The 22,803-nt window shown below is 44.3% G+C and overlaps 1 protein-coding gene across 7 annotated transcripts in view; it reads right to left on the bottom strand.

The window, feature by feature from the left end:
• Nucleotides 1-22,803, bottom strand: part of Esrrg (estrogen related receptor gamma) — a 565,698-nt gene that overhangs the window by 128,978 nt on the left and 413,917 nt on the right. For all 7 annotated transcript variants that reach the window (XM_051148111.1, XM_051148110.1, XM_051148112.1 and 4 more), the window contains one exon: nt 17,948-18,064. In XM_051148111.1, coding sequence (XP_051004068.1) covers nt 17,948-18,064 — 117 coding nt within the window. The remainder of the gene's footprint in view (nt 1-17,947; nt 18,065-22,803) is intronic.

The raw sequence follows: 22,803 nt of genomic DNA, 5'->3' as shown, positions 1-22,803 counted from the left end.
CAAGGATATAAATCCAAGTGCAAAAGTATTTGTAATGTACCAAATGCACTGGTATTTGTATTAAAGCCTTGACTTTTGCGAAGTATTTCACTACTACTAGAAATCTGCAATATGAAAATAACAACAACAAAAACAACAACAAAACCCAGCTAGCTACCAATTTCCTCTCCTTGAGTGTCCTTTAGCCTTGGCTTTCTTTAAAAATGTTTATCCTTGGATTTAGCTCAGTAAGTTGAGTGCTTGCTTACCATACAGGAGGCCCTGGGTTTGATCTTCTGGGTCACACAAACAAAGCATGGTGGAACATGTCTGTCATGCTAGCACTTGGCAGACAAAGACAGGAGGTCAGTTTTCTTGTCAGTCTGAGCTATGTGAGTCCTTATCAGAAGCAACCAAAGAAAAGCTCTTAAAAAACTTACTTACAAGTGGATTTAGCCTAAGATAGGTGTTCTCCAAGAGTGTCCACTCAGCGGGAGATCGGGACGGAGCTGGGACTCGCTGCTGGACTCAAAGTGTATGGAAGAATGGGAGGATGGAAGGTCTCAGAGGGTCCAGGAGCCCCACAAGGAGACCATCAAGACAGACAGATCAAGACCCAGGGGGCCTGACAAAACTGTTGTACCAACCAAGGACAAAGCATGCAGTGAACCTAGACCCTCTGTTCAGATCTAGCCAATGGACAGCTCATTCTCCACGGTTGTCGGGAGATTGGGGACTGGCTCTGCCTTAAAACTTATTTTTAAGAGAGAGAAAACAAATGAACTGCCGTGTCTTGGTCCTGCCTGCCTTTTTTCATCGGGACATTCTCCAGCTGTGATGGAGGAAGACAGAAGGGACCAGGCCTACATAAGCCCTAATTCCCTGCCCATTAGCTGTTTGCCGATGTGCAAATGACTCTGGTCTCCCAGGACTGCTGAAGAGTTTGGCTGACTCCAGCCCTATCTCTTCGGGGTTTCAGGTTAAAATCAATACCTTAACCAAGAGGCTGCTCGGTAAGCTCAGTTACTGCAAGTTAGTAAGCCAGAGTGGTGAGGAGGAGAATCTTAGAAACTTTCAAAATGGCCAGTTTCCCATGTGGCATTAAAATAGAAACAGAGGGCTGGAGAGATGGCTCAGAGGTTAAGAGCACCCCCTGCTCTTCCAATGGTCCTGAGTTCAATTCCCAGCAACCACATGATGACTCACAACCATCTATAATGAGATCAGCAGGCACACAGATGGGCAGAACTTTGTATACATAATAAATAAATAAACAAATAAATAGTTTAAAAAATAAATAAAATAGAAATAGAGTTCCTTATGAGAGCTGGGGGCAGGGGCCTTCCTACCTTAAAAACAAAAACTTGTGATAGTTTTTCACTGCTGAAGCATGAACCAAAGTTAAAGATCCATTCACAAAATAGCAGGAGATTCGCTGATGTTTCTTTAGACACATAACACTGGAACCAAATTCCTGCATTTCCTTTGTCACTGTGGGTGAAGCTTAGTTTGTAACTTTTTTCCCCCTGCAATACCCATCTAGCTAGCTATTAGCTGATGAGCCTGCGGAGTCCTAGATGAAGTTAAGGGTCCTGAGGGGGGGGCAATAAGAATCTCCCAAAACACAAACCTGGGCCCCGCTAACAGCTAACAGGAGAGAATGAAAGCAATGCTGCAAAGGAGGGGGGAGGGGATGGGAGCAACAGGTGACAGACAGCACAGCCCTTTCTCAGGGTAGGCACTGGCCACCACCACAGCTTCTACCACTAAACAATGACCACCAAGACCTCTGCCAAGATTTGAGTCGCCTTTGAGACAGTGTTCTCGGGCCTGGAGAAAGGCACTTTTCTTATAAAGGACTCATGGTGAGCTCCCAGCACACACAACAGGCAGCTTACATCTGCTGGTGATTCCAGCCCCGCAAGATCGGACACCCGCTTCTGGCCTCTGGTGGCAGCCGTGCTCACGTGAACATACATCACACAGACATACACATAGTTACACACAAATGTTTAAAGAGAATATTCGGGTTCTGTAGGCAACAATGCTTGGAAAAATATGGGGGAAGTTACCAAAGCATGGTTCTGTAATCTCTAACAGCTCCAAAGTGGAATTGTCCTCTGAAATAAAGATTTCTTTGCTCACAAAAGGAAGAAACAACAGGGCACCGGCTTCCTCAAACCTTAAGGAACACTGTGCCTCTGGGCACTCTGGTGGGACTGAGATGGCACTGGGCAGTTTCTGGATGGATAGCAGGATAGCACGTGGCGTTCAGAGGGGTGGATGTCCAGTGGAGTCCCAGTTTTATCATTTCCCGTATGTCGAATGTGGGGCCTGTTACTAGTTACGATGAGACCATCTCTGTTTCATTTATGCTCCTTAACTCTTCCAGTGTTAACAGGGAAGCCAGATGAAAATAATGTCCTTCCCCACATCAACCATTCAGTATACTCTTGGAGGAACCAATATAAAGTCGAGGACACATGACTACCAAGCTCCACTCGGTCTTGGCCCCACATGTACGAAGGAAACTGTGTATGCGCACATAATTTAGATAGCATTTTTAGTTAAAGATATATTTATGAAGGAAGTGTTTCTGTACCCCACTTCTAATATGTAATTTAAAACCATACTAAAGTAGGCTAAAAAGGAGGGTCATTTACAGTTTATTGAGCATCTATTATGCAATCATTATTATACCAATTATCAAGGGAAATTAAAATAGAAATTGATACAGTGTTCCTTCATGTGTTGTTTCTGTTTTGTTTTGTGCAGAGGAAAAAAGGTAAAGCTTCACAATAACACCCCAGATTTTTCCAAATACTACTGTGTGATAGGAGTTATAACAAGAGCATCACACAGCACTCCACACAAGCCTAAGGACAAACTGGCCTGATACACTTTAAATTTTCAACGTCTATTTCACACATAAAATCTTTAAAAGGTAAGGTCACTATGAGCATAGGGCCCAGTGGCTCGGCGCTTGACTGCTTGCCTAGTGTGCTGACAGCCTGGGTTTTGATCTCAACACCACAGTAACAATAAAAATAATACCAACAACAATATTACTAATTTGTTCCCAAGTAAAGTTACCTGGCAGGGCACTCTGACTGGGCTGGAACCACCGGTCCTTCCTGAGAGCCATCAGCCCTGTGGGGGCTGTTTCATGTAATGAAAGTTAAGTAAAATTAGCAATTGACCCTTCAGTCCTAGAGAATTTATTTCAAGGATTCAAGGAATCATTGCGGATGACCTTTGACCCCAGAGTTTATGCTTTTTTTTTTTTTTTTTTTTTTTTATCAACATGTCATACTTCTTGTCCTGGAAAATGTGAGGCTAACACAATACATCATACATAACAGATTTAGAATTTATGGTGAAGTTCAGAGCACAGTTAAGACCTATGAGAACCAAGCTGCTCTGAGTAGGAGGACCATGAACTAACAGGACAGAAACATCCAACCCATCATGCTTTCTCTTTGTATGTGTGTTTCTTTCCTACTCCATCTCCACCTTTCAGCATGTTCCCAAGGCTGGCCTCAAACATCTGTATGCAAGTCATCCTTCAACCCCAGTTTCCCAAGCGTCACCATCCCTGATTGTGTCACATGTACTTTTCATATCAACCTAATGCTTCATAAGGTGAGTGGCACGGAGCTGCCAGAAATGGTGAATGAGTGAATAAAACATGGCTGTCTAAAAGGCATGGCATGGGCCAAGGGTGGGCATCACTTGGATCGACAGGTATGAAGGAGTCCTTGGGAGGAATAAAGCTCACCCTAGTTCCAGATGTTCTCAAGAGTAGGGCACATTTGTTGAGGAAGAAGAAACAAATATTTATACAGGCCAAACTATCAGCCAAGAGCCCAGCTTCCTTCCAAATATTTCCAAATTATGCATGAATTGGTAATAGCCAAACCCTGAGGTCAGGGTAATTATCATCCACCTGGCTTGAGAAGAAATATTGATAAAATCAGAACCAAATTCTGACTAAAGGTAGAAGCAGTACATGCAGGTAGCCGAGACGCAGGAAGCACTCGCACTGCCATATGTTCTGTCTTTTATTCTCACACATTTAGTTTGGGCATATTAAGATGATGATAAATAGTTTCCAGAGAAAAACAGAAAAGGATGAACAAGCAAAACAGAATGTTTGAGATCACAAGGGAAGAAGGAAGCTGTGATTCTGCAGTCTCTAGAGACATGGGTGAACTTCGGGGCACTGTCCAGGAAGGTTTCAGTTCTTAGTTTTTGTCTTCCCTTCCATCTCATCTCAGTTGTTTGTCTGTAGAGGAAGGTGCCTTTAAAATAGTAGATGTCCTACCAGACCCGTCAAAGGTCTCTCCGATGCCTCCTGCTCCTCAAACCATGTCGGCATCCCTCTCCGTTAATGGCGTGATTCATGTTCGCGTCATCAGCCAAGTAAGCTGAAAGTGAGTCTGTAAATCAGCTCCACATCGGAGGCCCCTCCCACCAGAGGGACAGCAGTGACTGTGCCCCGGTGTGCTGTCTACTTGGATAACATTGAATGGCAATGGCAGGTCTTCTGCCGCTGTTCTGGTAGCCACAAAGCCACCCTGGCTCTCAGAAGGCACAATCTGCTGCTGCCTTTGGTCTGGTTTGCCAGGAAGCCCAGGATGGACTCCCCACCAGCACCATCAGGCTCAGGGAATTTGGCTAGCACCAGGCACCTAGATTTCTGCCAGGTAATTGGCTTTGGGGAAGCCGCTGACCTACTCTCCACTGAGTGGCTTTTGTGGACCTGGAACCCAGCCTGCCTCTCATCACTGATCAACCTTGGCCAAGCCAGCTGGCTTGCTCTTTTGCAGACAGCTTGCCTTAGGGAAGCTGGTTGGTGGCTTCTCAACCTACTAAGCAAGGGGGTGGGGGAAGGCAGAGACAGAGACATAGACAGAGAGAGAGAGAGAGAGAGAGAGAGAGAGAGAGAGAGAGAGAGAGAGAGAGACAGACAGACAGACAGACAGACAGACAGACAGACAGAGGAAGAGGCAGAGATAATAATCTCACATTTAGCTGTGAAGGCTGAGGAGAGTCTTGATAATACACAGTTGACACAGCATCAACCATCAAAACCACAAAAAGAAAACTACAAATAAAGCACTTCACTAAATGGACCTTATGAAATACAAACCAGAATGCCTCACATTAATGCAGCAAACACACACACACACACACACACACACACCTGGATGAGGACTATAGCACTATAACATATTATCTGAGATCTTGTAAGGAAAAGCACACTTCCTCAGACTCACACGGTCAGTCCTGGCTTCCTCACCCTCCCCACACACCCTACTGGCTGTTCTCTCTCTGAGCAAATGGAGAAACAGGTTTCCCTGCCCCCTTGGGGCAAAATCCATTGGAGACATTTTATAATTCAGAAGGAATGAAACTGTAACATATTAGATCAATGTTGGCTTTCTACTTCATGCTCGTCAGTGGAAATGACAAATGGAGAACAATCAAACAAATGATTACCTTGAATAGTACTGCAATTAATAAAAAGGAAAGGAGTGGGGAGACATACGCCCTATGATTTCCATCTTTTTCTTCTTCCTGTAATTTAGGAAGTGTTCTCTGAAGAACTCTTAGTGTTGCGTTTAGTTGGCACACATCACATGCTTACCTCAAGCTTAATTGATGTTTAAAAAGAAAGTTTATCTAAATACACGTTTGTCTCTGAGACCCACAAGTACACACATTATATTTTCTTGTATGGAACTTTATACAGCCATAGACAAATCTCTAAAATTATCAGTATTTAAGGTTTCCCCCTTTCGTAAGTGGGCCAGAATATTCCAGCTGCACAGCATGGCCAATCTTTAGACTGCCAAGGTGGAGGGCCCTCAGACATATTACTCTACCTAGACTCACTGGACACAATGTGTCTTTCAAGTTCAAGTTCTAGAAACTGTCCCCAAAATGAAACTTTGTTGCAAGGTGAAATTTTCCTCTTTGCTCCAATTTGGGTTGAGAAAAAACGCCTCTGAATGTCTGACACTGACATATACTGGCAGAAAGGGATGCGTGGGGAAACCGCACCTTGGGTATTCCAGGTTTCCTTCAATACGTTTTAGAGCAATTTAGTTATTTCTCAATTAACCAGGGTATACAGCTCTATAGTAGGGCTTTTGCCTCCTGTGTGAGACAACCTGGGTGGGTTTCATCTCCAGAGCAGGAAAAAAAATGAATAAATAAAACACAAAACAACAAACTACTATTCTAACGTTTATGTGAATATCTCAAGGACCTCGGCGTAGGAAGTCCACATAAAGCTATTCCTCACATGGTACTGGGACACATCCAACTACAACGTCTCTCCTACCGTAAGTACACGTGCTACCTCTCCAGAGAATCCACCCGTTTGTGGACATTAAGAACACAAACTTGCTGGGCATGGTGGTGTACGCCCTTAATCCCAGTATTCAGGAAGCTGGGGCAGAGCAGATCTCTGTGAGTTTGAGGCTAGCTTGGTCTACATAGAAAGTTCCAGGTCAGCCAGGACCACATAGTGAGATGCTGTCTCAACCAAACAAACTAACAAACAAACCACGAACACACACACACACACACACACACACACACACACACACACACACACAGAGAGAGAGAGAGAGAGAGAGAGATACCACCACCAGCAACAACATAAACAGAAAGTCCCCAAGTTAGCTCAGATCCAACAATAACAACAAAAGTGGGTCCTTAAATATTTTTAAGACCCCAGCTTCTCATGATCTGCAGCCTCTAAATGGGTTAAAAGTAGCTAGGCCTGAAGCACATCCCTGTCTTCCACACACTTGGGTGGCACATTCAGGAAGATTCCTTGGGATAAAAAGTAAATTCAAGTCTAGCCTGGGCTACCCAGCGAGTTCCACATTGCCTTGGGATAGCATGTAAGACCCCCCCTCCAAAATAACAAGAATAACAACAAGGAAAAAATTCATTCTAAAGTAAATATATACCTAATATCTCCATAGTTCATAAGGGAAAACCATAGTAGACAGCAGGATGGGCAATAAACCCGGCGGACGTGTTATCGATTCAAGTTCCCTAGACAGTAGAAGAGATGTAGCAAGAGTCAGGGTTTTCTAAGCTTCACTTGCCCGGGAAAAGGGGAAGCTCTGACCACAAGGGTTGTGGTGATCGCTCTAAGGATTAGCCAAAAAAATAAGACTCCACTCTAAGCACACAGCACATAGCCTGAGGCATCAACTCCTCAAGACGAGATTGCTTAGTCTTACCTTTGACATCTTGGCTACTCATACTGAGACAGAATATTCCAGTCACAAAGCAACAAAAGAAGGGAAAAAAAGAAAAAAAAGAAAGAAAAAGAAAAGAGGCCACCCAGTAACATAATGTCTATACACAGGATGAGGTTTTGTGGCACCTTAGATACATTCCCAAATGCCTTGAGTGTCAAGACAAAGCTCACCGACAAGGTGCTCTTTGCCAGTGCCTACATTATAACCTGGGAGTTGTGTTTAATGTTCTGCATTAATGAGGGGACTGCTTGGGACGGGATTACAACTGTGACTGTAAGAAACGCCAGGGAGGTCAATGCGGTTCTATTAACTGTCACCCAGTGCAGAAATATTTTCTCTGAATACCATTAAAGCTTTCTCCTCTCCTTTGTTCTGCTTTTTGAAGGCAGTAGGAACCCAAACTTCCCTAGCAATAATTTCTGTTTTAGACTTGGCAGCATAATGATATTAGACTTGAGGGGGGGAAATCACCTTGGCAGTGTCTTCTTGGAGATTTAAAAAAAAAAGAATTTTTTTTTTTTTTTTACAAAAGAGATTTTATTAGGATAAATTACTACGCAGACTCATTCAGGAGGTAAAAACAAACCTACTTGTTACAAAACGATTTTGATAGCATTATATTTTTAAAGAAGGGAACCTTCCTGGAAAACGCTACACCCTCTAAATGATCATCTCATTGCAGTGGGCAGTGTGGGAATGAGGGGAAATTAGAGAACTAGCTGCTGTGTGCATCGCCTGCTGCTAGGGCAAACCTAGATGTGGCAGGCTCCCCGGCCCCAGATGGATCATGAGAGCTGGAGTTGAGGCAAAAACTGTCCTTGGATGATTTTCCTTTATATCCTGGGGGCACAGGACAACTGAACAGAGAGGTCGGAGCACTGGCAAAGGGAATGAATCCCTAGCTTGTGCTCTGCCCCACATACCTGTGCACACACTGCGCTCCCTCAGAGCTGGAACTAGGAGGCTACACCCTGAGATAATCATCACAGTAACAGCCACCCTTTCTTCCATACTGCCATCAGTTCATCTAAGCCAAGATTTCCTGAATACTAACTCAGGGCTATAAATCCAGAAGTCAAAGTCTACGTAGCACCTGGACTGGCAACTCTTGGTACATTTAAGATCCACCAGGCCAGAGAACTTTATAGATATAAATATAGCTATAGCTATAGATATAGATATAGAAACAGATATAGATATATAGTGTGGCCTGTTAAGATATGAGATCCTCAAATTTGCTATTATGATCTAACATTGGAACTCAGCATCCAGAAGTCACACCCCAGGTCTGGGGCATACCTGAGGACAGGGTTCTTGTCCAAAGTAAATGTGGTCTAGGTTCCAACTCCCATACCACATCAAATAAAGATAAATAAGAGAGATGGAGAAGAGGAAGAAAGGAGAAGAATAAAAGGAGAAGGAAAGGAAGAGGATGGGAAAAGTGGGGAAGAGGAGGAGCAGGAGGAAATGCAGGGCACAGGTCATGAACCCCTTTTCCCTGTAACTGTCTAGCTCTCAGCTGTCCCATCTGCTTCCAAGTAGTGTTCACAAATTAGGATTCTAAATCAAAGTCCCTTCCTAATAATGTCACTTGCACATGTATTTGAGGCTCCAACTGCCTTGGTAGACTGGTGAACTTGATGCTTTTTTTTTTTTTTTTTTTTTTTTTTTTTTGGTGGTCTCTAGAACTCTTACCCAGAAATGAACCCTTTTTAAAAATTTTTATTTTATTAATTTATTCATATTACCTCTCAATGGTTATCCCCTCCCTTGTATCCTCCCGTTCCTCCCTCCCATTTTCCCCTTACTCCCCTCTCCTATGACTGTGACTGAGGGGGACTTCCTTCCCCTGTATATGCTCATAGGGTATCAAGTCTCTTCTTGGGAGCCTACTATCCTTCCTCTGAGTGCCACCAGGCCTCCCTATCCAGGGGACGTGGTCAAATATGAAGGACCATGGACAGGACATTCTCCACAGTTGAGTGGAGAGTGGGGTCTGACTTTCAGCAATGAACCCTTGATCACAGCTGTAGCAAACTTAACACAAGCACAGGGTGGATCTGAGCCCACGACAAACACACCTGTCACTTGATTCAGCCTCCTCTTTAGCTGGAGCTGGATCTTGGCTAAATTGGCTGAAATTCTCTGAACCTTGCTTAATGAGAATCTGACATCTGGGGCTCCACTGTTCTATAGCAGTGGCTCTCAACAGTGGTTTGAAACCCTTTTGGGGGGTCAAACGTCCCTTTTACAGGAGTCTCCTAAGACCATCAGAAAACACAGATATTTATATTCTGATTCATAACAGTAGCAAAATTATAGTTATGAAGTAGCTACTAGCTGTGGGTCACCACAACATGCGGAACTGTATTAAAGGGTGGCAGCACTAGGAGAGCTGAGAACTACTGCTCTATACTGAGTGGGGTTTTTCATATAAAAATGAAATATTGGCCCCCTGAATCCTTCCGATATGGGACAGCAACTCCTCCCAAATATGGATTCCTAGCCTGTTTTTACTCTGAGGATTCACAAGAAGATTCTTAATTTCTTATCAGTCACAGTGCCTACCAGGAAGCCTTTGTCATCTTTCATAATTGTAAAGGCAGAAAAAATATGTATGAATAGTAGGAGCATAGGAGAGAGATCAGGATTAAGTAGGAAGACCTAACTGAAACCCAAACAACATACGTAATGGCTATCGTCCTCAATTGTTGGTCTCAATCAATGTGTTTCTCCAATTTAAAGCATACACAATGGCTTGACTCTGTTCCTAGCATTATCAGGATTTTTACCTCAAAATCATGACACTAAAACTACAAATAATTCCTGACTGGCCACAAACACAACTCAACCTGCGGTGAGACTTCAGATGCCCATAGAAAATAAAACCATACTGACTGCATGCACTCTCCCTGTTGACAAGCCCTGGCTACAACCTTGGGGAAACGCACAGCAAACTATGCAACCAGTGCTTCTGTCCTGAGTCCTTAGATGCCTATGAACTGCCCCAGTCCTCTCTCAACTCTCAATCCAGCTAAATATGGGAAAGAAAACACAGCCCTTGCTCTATGTATGGGTGTGTACCTGTGGGGGGGCATGTGTGTTCACACGTACATGTGTGTGGAAATGCATGTGCACATATGTGCATGTTGAGGCCAGAGGACAAACTCGGTTTGCTGAGAACACTATCCGCCTTATTTTGATACAATTCTCACTGGCCCACAGCTTACCAATAAGGCCAGACAGCAAGGACGGCGAGGTCTAAGAGATCTGCCTGTCTCTAGTTGTTTATATAGGCTCTGGAGACTGAACTCAGGGCATCATGCTTGCAAGACAAATAGGAAACTGAGCCGTCTCCTCAGTCAAGCTTCTATTCTCGCAGGTGGAAAAAGCATTAAAATAATTTTCAGTTTTGGAAAAAATTATTGGAATAATACAAATATCACGTATAGCTGTCACACTATGGTGCTATTCCCCTTCCGACCTCAACAACATCATCATCATCATCATCATCATCATCATCGGCATTGGATCGTCATCACATCATCCCTGTCCTGTTACCATGGCACCTGAGTACCACAGTGCTCCAGCAAGCATAATGTTATTCTAAAACAAGACCTGCAAGACTCCTGAGGAGAGGGGATAAAACGTGAAGACCACTCGCTCCCAGGTACACATGACCAGGAAGTCTCAGAACCGCATGGTCTCACGCATCATGCTGCAGGCACTGGGAAAATCAGAAGCAAAAATGAAAGCACAATGTTGTGTTGAGATTTTATCAAAACTAGTTTCCATCCTGTGGCTTTCTCCCACTAAGCCACCTTTCCTTCCTCCTCTGGGGCCTCTCCTCCCCTCTTCTCAAACGGAGGAGGGATTTCTCGGTGCTGAAGTCGAACCAGGTGTGAGAAGCAATCTTCATTTATCATGTTGTTGAGGAAGATATCTGCTTAAGTAGAAGTCTCTTTCCCCTTTAAGAAAGGGTAAGCCGGGCGCATGCGGGGTGCGGTGTCTTGTGCTGAAGCACTGGCCTTGCAGGCATGAGAAATAGAGTTCAAATATCCAGAAACCAACCTAAATGCCATTGCCTACCTGTAGCTTGGGCCTTAGTAGAAAGGCCTTGCCTTAATGTAGAAGACATAGAAGAGTAATAGAGGGGGTTCTAGAGGTTAATGTAGGGCCTCCATATGCACCAGCATGCATATGCACCCATGCACACCTACACACATACTAAAGCGACCCCACACACATACACCAATCATACAGGCCTTGAACAATATTCAGGTTATTTTTTGCTCTTTGTTTGATCTGAGCACAAATAAAGGCTAAGTTTTCTCATGATTGTTTAAGCAAAATTTCACTTACAGATGTTCTGTTATGAAAATCTTAGGAGAGCGCTTTGAAAGCCACTGATGCCAGCACATAGGACACACTTTGTACTTACAGCTGGATCTTGCACCAGGTCCTTATGGTTGCACATATACACATATACACACCGTGCACAGAAACACATACACACGGACATAAACACATGATGCCCAGAATCCAGGTCCTGCCATGTCCTGCTTACCACAGCCCAGACTGTGTTCACCAAGCTCTGAAACTCTTGCCCATCCTGAGAACCTTAACAGAGACAAAACCCAGCGAGTCTTCAGCATGGTGTCACAACTCACCTCACAGCCAGGAAACAAACCCAGGAGCACATTCAAACGCAAGCCCTTGACTCTAGTTTCCTCTGACCCAGGCTAGAATCTGACCCCTACTGTCTCTGGCGACAGCAGGTGACCAGGGTCTGCACTGTACTCTGTGTCACAGGGCTTGGCAGGCGGGGATATCTGGTCCTTTCTTTGTTGCAGAGCTGAGGGAGGAATCTAGAAAGCAGATGAGCTAAGCCATACATGGAGCCCCGGAAGAATCTTCCTCAATATCCACAACCCAGATGCTGAACCTGGTGGTTTAAGCTTCAGCAGCTGGTTTTCTGAGATTTCTTTTGTATTGCGTTTGGTTTTTTGACACTGGGTCTAACGTAGCCTATGCCAGCTCTGAATTTATCCTCCTCCTTGTGTCTCCCAAGTTCTGAGACTACAGACATGTGCAACCATACCCACGCCTAAAAGTTTGTTGTTGCTGTTATTTGTTTTAATCTTAAGAAGAAAACATACTCTTTTGGAAGGAAATATCGAAACCAGTCCTCTGCGTTGCCCGATTCATTCATTCATTGATTCATTCATTCATTCACTTTGCATGGACCTTGGCATAGCTAGGGAATATGCTGAACAAAATGTAAGAGTAAGAAAAAACACAGGCTGACAGGCTATAATCTCAGCACAGGAGTTGGAAACAGGAAGATGTCATGAGTTCGATGTCAGTTCCATCTATGAAGTAAGTTCTAGGACAGTCAGGCAATTTACTGAGACTCTGTCTCAAAAAAAAAAAAAAATAAGCAACCCCCCCCATTTGTTGTCTGTGAATACCTTGGTGCCAATAACAGTAAAATTCCCTTCAAGTCTTTGTCCAGAGGATTCTATACCTTTGCAAAATTATTTTAGCTTTTTTGGAAAGGCTTTTTGTATTCAACAAAGAGAAAGCAATCCACTGTGCACTGAAATAGCATTTACATGACCAAGGAAATGGTGCTAAATAAATATACATCTTGACCAGATTTACAGGTCCACTTTGACTGGTTCTGGGAGTGGGTATTCCTTTTTTTCCCTACAAATAAGAAATTTCAAAGTGGGGAGGTGGAAGAGAAAGAGAGAATGAAGGGAGGGAGGGAGGGGAACTCCGAGATGTGCTTCCCTGACATACACTACTGGAAAATATTCTAAAGATAACCCTGCTTCATCAGGACAGTTACTGCACAGGAGAGCAGCGAGCGACAAGTGTTGTTAGTGTGCTGGGCGGTGCAGACACAGTAGGATTTTCTCAGTGTCACTTCTTTAAGTTCTGTTATTGTGTGACTATTTCTTTTTCCCAACACAAATGTTAACTGGAACCGTTTTGTTTATTTCAACTGGTAACTATTTTTGGTGTGAATGAGCATGCTCCTGTGTGTGTGGGGTAGGGGGGTGTTCCTTTATGGTGTGTGCACATTTTCATGTGTATGTGTGTTTGCATATGTGCCCATCCATGTATGTGCACACACACACACACACACACATATATATATATATGAGAGAACACAAACAGTGGGTACTTATGTGTGTGTGTGGGTGCTGGAGGTCAATGGCACCTGCCTTACTGAATCACCTCTTCATACACGTACACTCACACACACACACATACACACATACACATACACACACATACACACACATACATACACACACATACATACACACACATACACACACATACACACACACACACACACACACACACACACACACATACACACACACATACACACACACACATACACACATACACACACATACACACACACATACACACACACATACACACACACATACACACACACATACACACACATACACACACACACACACACACACATACACACACACACACACACATACACACACACATACACACACACATACACACACACATACACACACATACACACACACACATACACACACACACATACATACACACACACATACACACACACACATACACACACACATACACACATGCACACACATACACTCACATGCACATGAGCACACACACACACACAAGCACACACACTCACACACGCATGCACACATGCAAATGCACACACACACACATGGTGTCACACACTCACACACACACACACAGAGGCAAGGTCTCTCATCAAATCTGGAATTCAACTACTGACAGGACTGACTGGCCAGCAAAGCTTAGGGAATCTCCCTGTCTAACTGTCACCAGTTCCAGGGTTACAGGCCTCTGGGATGCCTGCTCTGGAGGATGCTAGAGGGATAGTCTCAGGCCCTTGTATCTGCAGGGTAGGCGTCTCGCTGACTCAGCCATCTCCCCAGCTTCTTCAACTGGTAACGACTATTTGATTCAAGAATTCTAATATGGGGGCTGGAGCGATGGGTCAGCATGAAGAGTACTTGCTGCCCTTCCTAAGCACCCGAGTTCAGTCCCCCAGCTCCCGCAATGGACACCTTGCCACCACTGATAACCTCAGCTCCAGGGCTCTTATTCCCTCCTCTGGCCACATGGTTATGAATAAAAAGAAATTTTTAAAAAATCTGATCTCAAGCACCAAGCCTAGTTCACTTAGATATATTTCTGGTCTGGCTTATGGGGAGACCATAGGTACTTCATTTATTCCTGTGGCTTAGTTTACCCACAGAGCTATCTTCTCACAGGGACACACCTCAACTAGTAGACGTGCCAGTCAGTATGACTAAGAATTATCATTTTTTAAAACAGTCAAGGCCTCATTTTTTCTACAAGCCTCCTTCTTAAGGAAAACCTCCTTCACGCCGCTCCGGTGCACTTTATGGACACTTGGCAAATTGAATGAAAGATACCTGTTAAAGGAAGAAGGCTTCCATCCAGGCTGTTGAAATCTGATTTTGTCTCAGATTTGAGAACTAATGTTGTTTTTTGTTTAACTAGATTTTGCCTGTCAATTTCCAGACCCGCTGTGCCATCCGCCTGTATGCACTACTGTGGTCAACACGGGGGTTGTAGGAGCAAATTTTATTATGGACTGGTAATTGAATTGAACAGGTTTACATTTGAATAGATTTACTACTCCATGGTCTCTGACATACTGCACGGGACTCAAATCCCTGCACATCCATAAAGATACGTTTAAGACAGTATCACCCTCTCCAGGCTTAGGGAGCGAGCCTCGAGCCACGGAGATGCCCGAGTATAATTGTGCATTTATATGCAGGGTGCAGTGCAGTATTTCATGGTATTCTTTAAGCATAAAAGAAAAGAGAACCACATTCCATATTTACTCACCCCCGTCCCGTCTCTGCTTCCGGAGAGCAGGGTAACGGGCCCAGAGGAATGGCATTTTTGCCACCCAAGTGTTCATAAGGAAGCAAAAGGGGAATAAATTATTATTTGAGTGTGGCAGCACTCCCCTTGAAAACACATCCTCTAAAGGCCTGATAGCAAGTGCTGAAGAGGTGCGAATCGCAGATAAGCACGGCCCGATTTACTCTGCGATGTTGGTTAATTAAACGCAGCTTGCACGGCTGCCTTCGCGCTCACCTCCCTTCAGATCCTCTCCTAGAACCTACGAGAGACACGATCTAAGAAAAAAGACAGGTCCCTGTTCATCTTTAAACTTGAAACAGCAATCAAATGAGTAAATTACGGTATTGGAATCAAACTAACCAAAAACTCCCAGCTCCCGTCTCTACGCGCGTCAATGTTTGGAAACAAAGTCGGCACCAGGAGGTTTACTCACTCACACAGGGTTTCCGTTGGTAGGTGACTTTCATTACATTTAGACGAATGAGTTGCTTTTTACATGTAACGATGCTTCAGTTTTCGGGAGCTTCTGACTCCTCACTATCCTTTTTGTTTTGAGCGCAAGTTCGGTTTGAATATTTCCAATCAGAGTAAATGGTAATATAAATATAATCAAGGCCAAAACCCATCATTTATAATATTCACAGTTACATTTTTTATGAGATTTTTTTGCAGCACAGGGAGAGGGTAGTCTATCCTATGAATTAATTTCTGTATGCTACTTTGCCAGAGAGCTTAAGCCATTGGCTAAGCAAAGCCAATAGCCTTAAAATAAGCCATTATCAGAACCTCGAGCTGTGGTTCTCAACCTGTGGGTTGCAGCCCCCTGGGAGACTCTAATGACCCTTCACAGGGGTCACCTAAGACCATCAGAACACACAGATATTTGTGTTACGGTTCATAACAGCAACAAAATTACAGTTATGAAGTAGCAAAGAAAGTAATTTTATGGTGCGGGGTGGTCACCACAACATGCAAAACTGTATTAAAGGTAACAGCTTTAGGAAGTTGAGAACCACTCACTGGCAACTGGCTTGTACTTCAGCTAGGTGGGTTTGCCTTTTGGTCATGTGTCAGCCTCGTCAAAAGTCATCCTTTGGGCAACTGCATATACATGTTTACCAGCAACCAAGGAACTGTGTACCACAGGAGCCTGGAACGGTGTCGGGCGTGGGGGGGAGTCACATGGAAATTTAGCAGATGGGTTGGGACCCAAACACAGGTTACCTGTGAAATGGGACCAACGGCCACAAACTGAGATGTGCATGACGCTCATTCTTATCCCCAGTGTTGACCAGTCTTCACAAATCCCTCCTTCCTCAGCCCTGGGCTTATGACGCCCACCCGTGTGGGTCTGCTGACTCTGCCATTCTTCCTCCGGGTGGGGTCTCTCTTTGTACCGCTCACATTTGTGTATAATAGATGGTATATATAATCACATTACTACACATCTCCTTCCTTTATTTTTCTGCTTGACATCCTATCTTGGTCACTTTCCTGCAACACTTTAAAGTTACAGGTTTGTTTCCTGACATCTGTTTTCCAAGGAAAGTGCCGAGCTGAAGATGAGATGGAAAAACCTGAGCCATAGACAAACACAGGCCAGATGACTAGGACAGGAACTCCATGGTCCTGTGTCCAGGCTGTGGACTCATTTTCCTATAATCTCATCCATGGAGAAGGTCTTGGTTAGGCACAGAGCAGGTGCAACTACACAGTTTAGTAACTCAGCAGTGGGGGGCGGGAGTCATCATAAAACTTGTAGAATTATCATTTGCATATATGCTAATAAAATGTATAACAAAAAGTTGAGGGATAGGGGATCTGAAGTGACAATACATAAATTCTGGTAGCAGAATCTACATTTTTCTATATATAATTAACCTAATTTTAATTTCAGACTTCCTTCCATGACCACGTGTCCATCTTGGTGCTTTATGAAAACATCATATTCACTTTAAATTCTGATGGGCTTTCTCTTAATACAAAGAAATCGATAAGTCCAAGTCCATTTACACGTGTAAAATGTTCATCTACAAAATATGCATCTACAGATTTATCTTTTTTAACTCCTAATGGTAAGTTTCTCAAAGAAAAGGAATGGTTTTTTTTAATTTTACTGTATCTTTCTCCAAGCTGAATTATTACTATCTAAATAAGCTGAACTATATAAATATGTCAGGATGTCTGACACGTGTGGAATAGCAGTGCCCTCTGCAGCCAATGGGTTCTCTTCCTGCTGTGGGAATGATCGAGTATGGAAGCTCAGGCAGTGTGCTTAGCCCACAATCCCCATTCACTGCTGTCACCTTCCATGGATACCTTCCCCAACCAAAGGCATGCCAGGCCATGACAGTGTCGAGGCAGGACGCCCAGTCTGTCACATAAAGATGTCCTTAAACCAAAAATAAGTTTAAAGAAAGTGAGAAGGCGGGAGGGGCGGTGCCTGTGAATAACTTGCTTTACCTCCATCTTCTTCCCTCTGTAAGTTGTAGAGGTCAAAGACTCAGGCCCAGACGCACAGTGGGGGACAATGGGGTCCTACCTCAGTGTTGGTGTCAAGCTGCTAGCCAGGAGGCATTAGTACCCTGCCGTCAGGTTCGAGGTACCTACTGCCCCACCCTTTCCCGGTTTCCATGGAACTGGCCTTCATCCCTGTTTTGACGCCCCACACACCCCCTTGCAGCCCACAAAACCCAGAGCACAAGGCTCAGAGCAGAGCCACTCACCTTCCTTCAGCATGCCCACTTTGAGACACTTCATGAAGCGGCAGGCCTGGCAGGATTTGCGTCTGCGTTTTGTGATCTCACACTCGTTCGTGGCCGGGCAGCTGTATTCTATGTTACCTACAGCACAGAGTGTGAGGGAAAGAGGCCGTCAGACTGGCGGGTCAGGAGAGAGGGAGGCATCCCGAAGCAACAGTTAACTCTGGTACCCCCATGTGGCATGTGGTGGGACCCCAGATACACTCCCATAGCCCCACCACAACAAACCTCTGTGCAAGCAGCCGGACATGACTTAGCACACCCAGAGAGGCTGAGGCAGGAGGATTGCCACAAGACCAAAGCAGTTTGGTCTACAGAGTAAGACAGCCAGGGATACATAGTAAGACTCTGTTTTCCAAAAGGAAAAAAAAAAAAAAAAGGTGATTTTAGCCTCTTAATATCATCATCTGCTTCAAGGTTTCCTTTGTATCCGTTTTCTGGAAGACTGCTACAAGGAGCGCAGGAATGGTGGCAGCAGCCACCGAGCAAAGCAGACCCACAGAAAGTGCATCTTCTAACGGAGATCCTTGAGCTGTCTATGTTCATAAACACATACTTCCTAGAGACTGGAGAGATTGACCTGTGACTAAGAGCACTCGCTGCTCTTGCCGAGGACCCAGGTTCGATTCACAGCACCCACCTGGGCTTCTCACAACTGCCGGTAATTCCAGTTTCAGAGGAGGCAGTGCTGTCTGCTGAACCCTGCTGGCACATATAGCCAAGCAAGTCGACACAGGCACACATAAATGAAATAAATCTTAAAAGACAGAACATACAAACAAAACATCCTATGTAGGTCCCAGTTTTGTCAGTTCTCGTCCATGGTGACTAGTACTTGCATAAGCCTCGCAGGGCTTAACGATCCAGAGTTTAATGTGGAGCACTGCTGTAAGCACCTGGCATGCAAGACAACAATGTCACAGCTCTTCCTGCGAGCCTGGCCAGGCTCAGCTTCCCAGGATGATGCTCCTGGTGAGGATGCTGAGGGTGAGGATGCAGGGATATCGCCTGCCATCACCATTACCACCTTCGGTGCTTGTATTTGCATAATTAATCCCTAACACCATGGAACTGTGATAGCAACAAACTATTCAGGATTATATTTTTAATAGTAGACTGTATGTTTACCACTTCTCAACCGTACATAGCAATCTGAAATACAAAACATGTAACCGGAAGATCTAAACTTCCAGTGTTTCTCTGAGACAATGAATTGTGTGGAGTGTGCTTTAGGCGGCCACAGCCTTGTAAAGGAGCTGCCTTGAAAAATAAAGGCTGTCTCCACTCTCAGCCCCTTCGCAGAGTGCTTGAAGGTCTCCGGCTACTTCCTAACCCTTTCCCCTCGTGATTAAGTGCATTAGTAACCTAATGAAAATGCATCCTGCTTATTGCCCTCTTGGGAAGGGGGAGGTCATTGCACCGAATGCATAAATTGTCATAGGAGACGGTCCGGGCATAATTGCAATTTTGCTGTTCCACGCTTGCTGTACTCAGGGTCCATCGAGTCCCCTGAAACATGCGCAGATCCAAGTAATTAGCATAGCAGGCTGCCTGGGACCACAGCATTGATGAAATATTTCAGAGTTAATCACACTTTGTAAACACTGATTTATATTGACTACCTTTCTGTGGACTGATGTGTCCTCATTAAATATCACATTAGTGCTTTGCAGGACTGTTCAGAGACTCCAGTACTCGCCAACTGCTAATTCACCAGGAAGTGATACCTAGCCACTTGGAACTACAGAAAATTGGTTAAGTATGCATGACTTAAAAAAAAAAAATCTTGAGCATTATAACTTGAAGTAAATTGACTGGCTAAATTAGCATTCTAATTCAAAGCAACTACTTTTAAAATGAGGGTAGATAATAGAAATGATATCAACTGCATTCACAGGAATATTCACCATTGCCTTCTTCAGAAATATCACTAGGGGCTGGCGGGACAGGTCATCTGGGAAAGTGCAGCTGTTTAAGGCTGAGCTTGTGACCTCAGGCCCTGGGACCACGTGACGACAGAAGGAACGGCTGACTCTACATCATCGCCCACTGTTCCCACACGGGAGCACTGGCTTTTACCCTCCTCATATTAATTAATAAACATTTTAAAGAAAAAAAATATTACTCAGGAAAAGGACAGGTAAAAGATTTCAGCAGTAAAAACTGTAGGTCTGAAAACTTAAGTTTCATCCCTCACTACCAGAGCAGTAGAACACACACATACATAGAAACACAGGCAAGAATAATAAAAGGATTTTGATGATGATGATGATGACAGTAATGATGATGATGGTGGGGGTGGTGGGGGTGGTAATGGAGGCAGGCAACAGTAAGGTACGTGAACACTGGCTTGGACAAAGCTGAGAATAAAGAGATTTGGAATCTGAGAGGTTTCTTTCAGATGTCCCCAGAAATCTAATCTGTATCAAAAGAGTGCTTGCTATAATTTTGCTCCTCAGTTTGTGCTTTTACTTTTGGTGTGGTTCTGTGGCTAGAACCTGGGGCCTTGCAGAAGTACACTAGGCTAGCACTGAGCTGTAATCCCCAACCCTGGTTTTCACTTTGAATTTTATTTTGAAACAGTTTCCCCTTAAGTTCCTCAGACTGGCCTGAAAATCGCCCTCCTGCCTTGGCCTCCCTAGTGGCTCCCACCCTGACTGACAGCTGGTGGTTTGCTGTTTGGCTGCAAGATCTTTACATTCTCTGTGATCTTCTCCATATTTATTTCAAGGGAAACTCCAACATTTTGCCTCTTAGAGAGGACCAAACAATAGTTACAAAGCCTGGGGAAACCTGCTTGTGAAGCATCGTGTCTGACCATTTCAGGTCTTTAAAACTAGTGTGATGTAATGCATGGTTCAGTTTCCTACAGGGGCATGGGCTTTCAGTCCATCAACTCAGTGGTACATACTCCTGCCACACACAAGTGCTCACTGTCTTTTCATTCATCTGTGGAGAGTATATTCTCATCCTCCGCGGCAAGAGATACTTTGACAGGGACTTTGTCAGGCGGGAGCAAGCTCCCAGCTGGACCTGTCCAGGTGCCCCTCCTGATCACCAGCCTCCAGCCTCCTTGCCTTAGTCTGGGACGGGTGCCATTTGCACTGTTTTCCTGTGGCTGTCTTGAGCACATCTCTATCTCACAGCTATAAATCCTAGCACATGGGAAGATGAGGCACGAAGGACCCTGGACTAAGTATAGGATAAGTAAAAATAAAATAAGAACACTTGCCTAGCATGTTTAAGGTCTTATGCTTGACACCCAGCACCACACATATTTGCACACACATGCACACACATGCGCACGCACACACACATCACTGCTGCCCTTCTGAATTAAATCTAAGCTATCCAACTATGACAAGGTCCTCTCCCAATCTAACTCTCATCTACTTTTTCAGCAATATTACAATTATTACCTCACATGAACTTCCAGATGCAGCCAATTTGATTTATTCATTTTTTTTGCTGCATGTCCTTCAAGACTCCCCTCTGAGAGTGATCTATTTCTGCCCCTCTTTTCTTCTTAAAATTATTTCCAAGACTCAGTGTTCAACTCCAATTCCATTCCAATCATTTATGAAAACTTCTCAGACCATTCTAGCAGGAAATGACTTCTGGGATGCCTATCTTCTGAGGCACTGCCATCTAATCCAGACAGGTCGCATTTTGTTAGCCCTTTGCATATGCACGATACCCACTAGACAGGAAGACAGTGGAGGACAGGAGCCAGTTCTTAGGAAGTGCAAACATCTCCAACCAATGCCTGAGGTGACTCAGGAGAGGGAGGCAAGGTGTGGCTGTAGCCTCTGCTTGGAATCCCAGAATGGGAGATGCAATGACAGGCAGATCTCCAGAGCACACTGGCCAGCCAGTCTGACCTAGTTGGCAAGTCACAGGTCCGTAAGTAAACTTGTTGCAAAAGAATGAAAAATGGCCGGCGTCTGAGGAGTGATGCCCAAGGTTGACCTCTGTCCTGCGTGGGAACATGTACAAATGCACACACACACACACACACACACAAACACACACACACACAAACACATGTACACACATGCACGTGTGCACACACACACACACACTCAGAGACTATGCTTAAGATATCAGTGACTTCTTCACACAGGGAAAAATGTCTGACCTATAGTAAGAAGGAGTCAGTAGAGACAACGGTCTAAAGGATTCTCCCCAAAGCAAGAGGAAATGCGAAGCCATCTTTATAACAGCTTCCACAGGGCTGGGACTGTAGCTCAGCTGGAAGAATGCTTCCTTAGTATGTAGTAACCCTGGCTTCAATGCCAGCACCACTTAAAAACCAGGTTTGGTGGCCCAGGCTTAAAGCCTAGCACTCTGAAGGTGGAGGCAGGAGCGTCGGAGGTTCAAGTTCAGCCTGGGATAGGATGAGCCTTTATTAAAAATATTCTTTTTCACAAAGCGGTCCTACATTTTATATGCATGTATGTATGTGTATTATATAATATACATGTATATTCAATTCAGGTGAATAGAAACTGTTTACAATGATCGGGGAACATTCTATCTTAAGGTCTTAACATAGGGAGATGATAACCTTGATCTCACTAAGTAACTCTGGTTTATATTTGGAAAAACAAATCAGGCTCACTCTAAATAAGTTATTTGCTAGAGGGAAACCTCATTTTCAGGGCTTCCCATGGAGTTCCTCAGACCGCTGTTGTTGTCTGTGGTCACCCAGCCATCTGCGTCTTTGATCGGTGTTACGGGCTACTGAGATTTTACCCTTCAAATACCTTCCCTGTTGCTTTTAGGAGTCAATTAAAAAGAGGCATTTTATATTAAAAATG

The sequence above is a fragment of the Acomys russatus genome, chromosome 6, assembly GCF_903995435.1.
Source record: "Acomys russatus chromosome 6, mAcoRus1.1, whole genome shotgun sequence".
NCBI lineage: Eukaryota > Metazoa > Chordata > Mammalia > Rodentia > Muridae > Acomys > Acomys russatus.
Note: the sequence above shows the minus strand (reverse complement) of the source record. Positions and strands in the feature narration are given on the sequence as shown.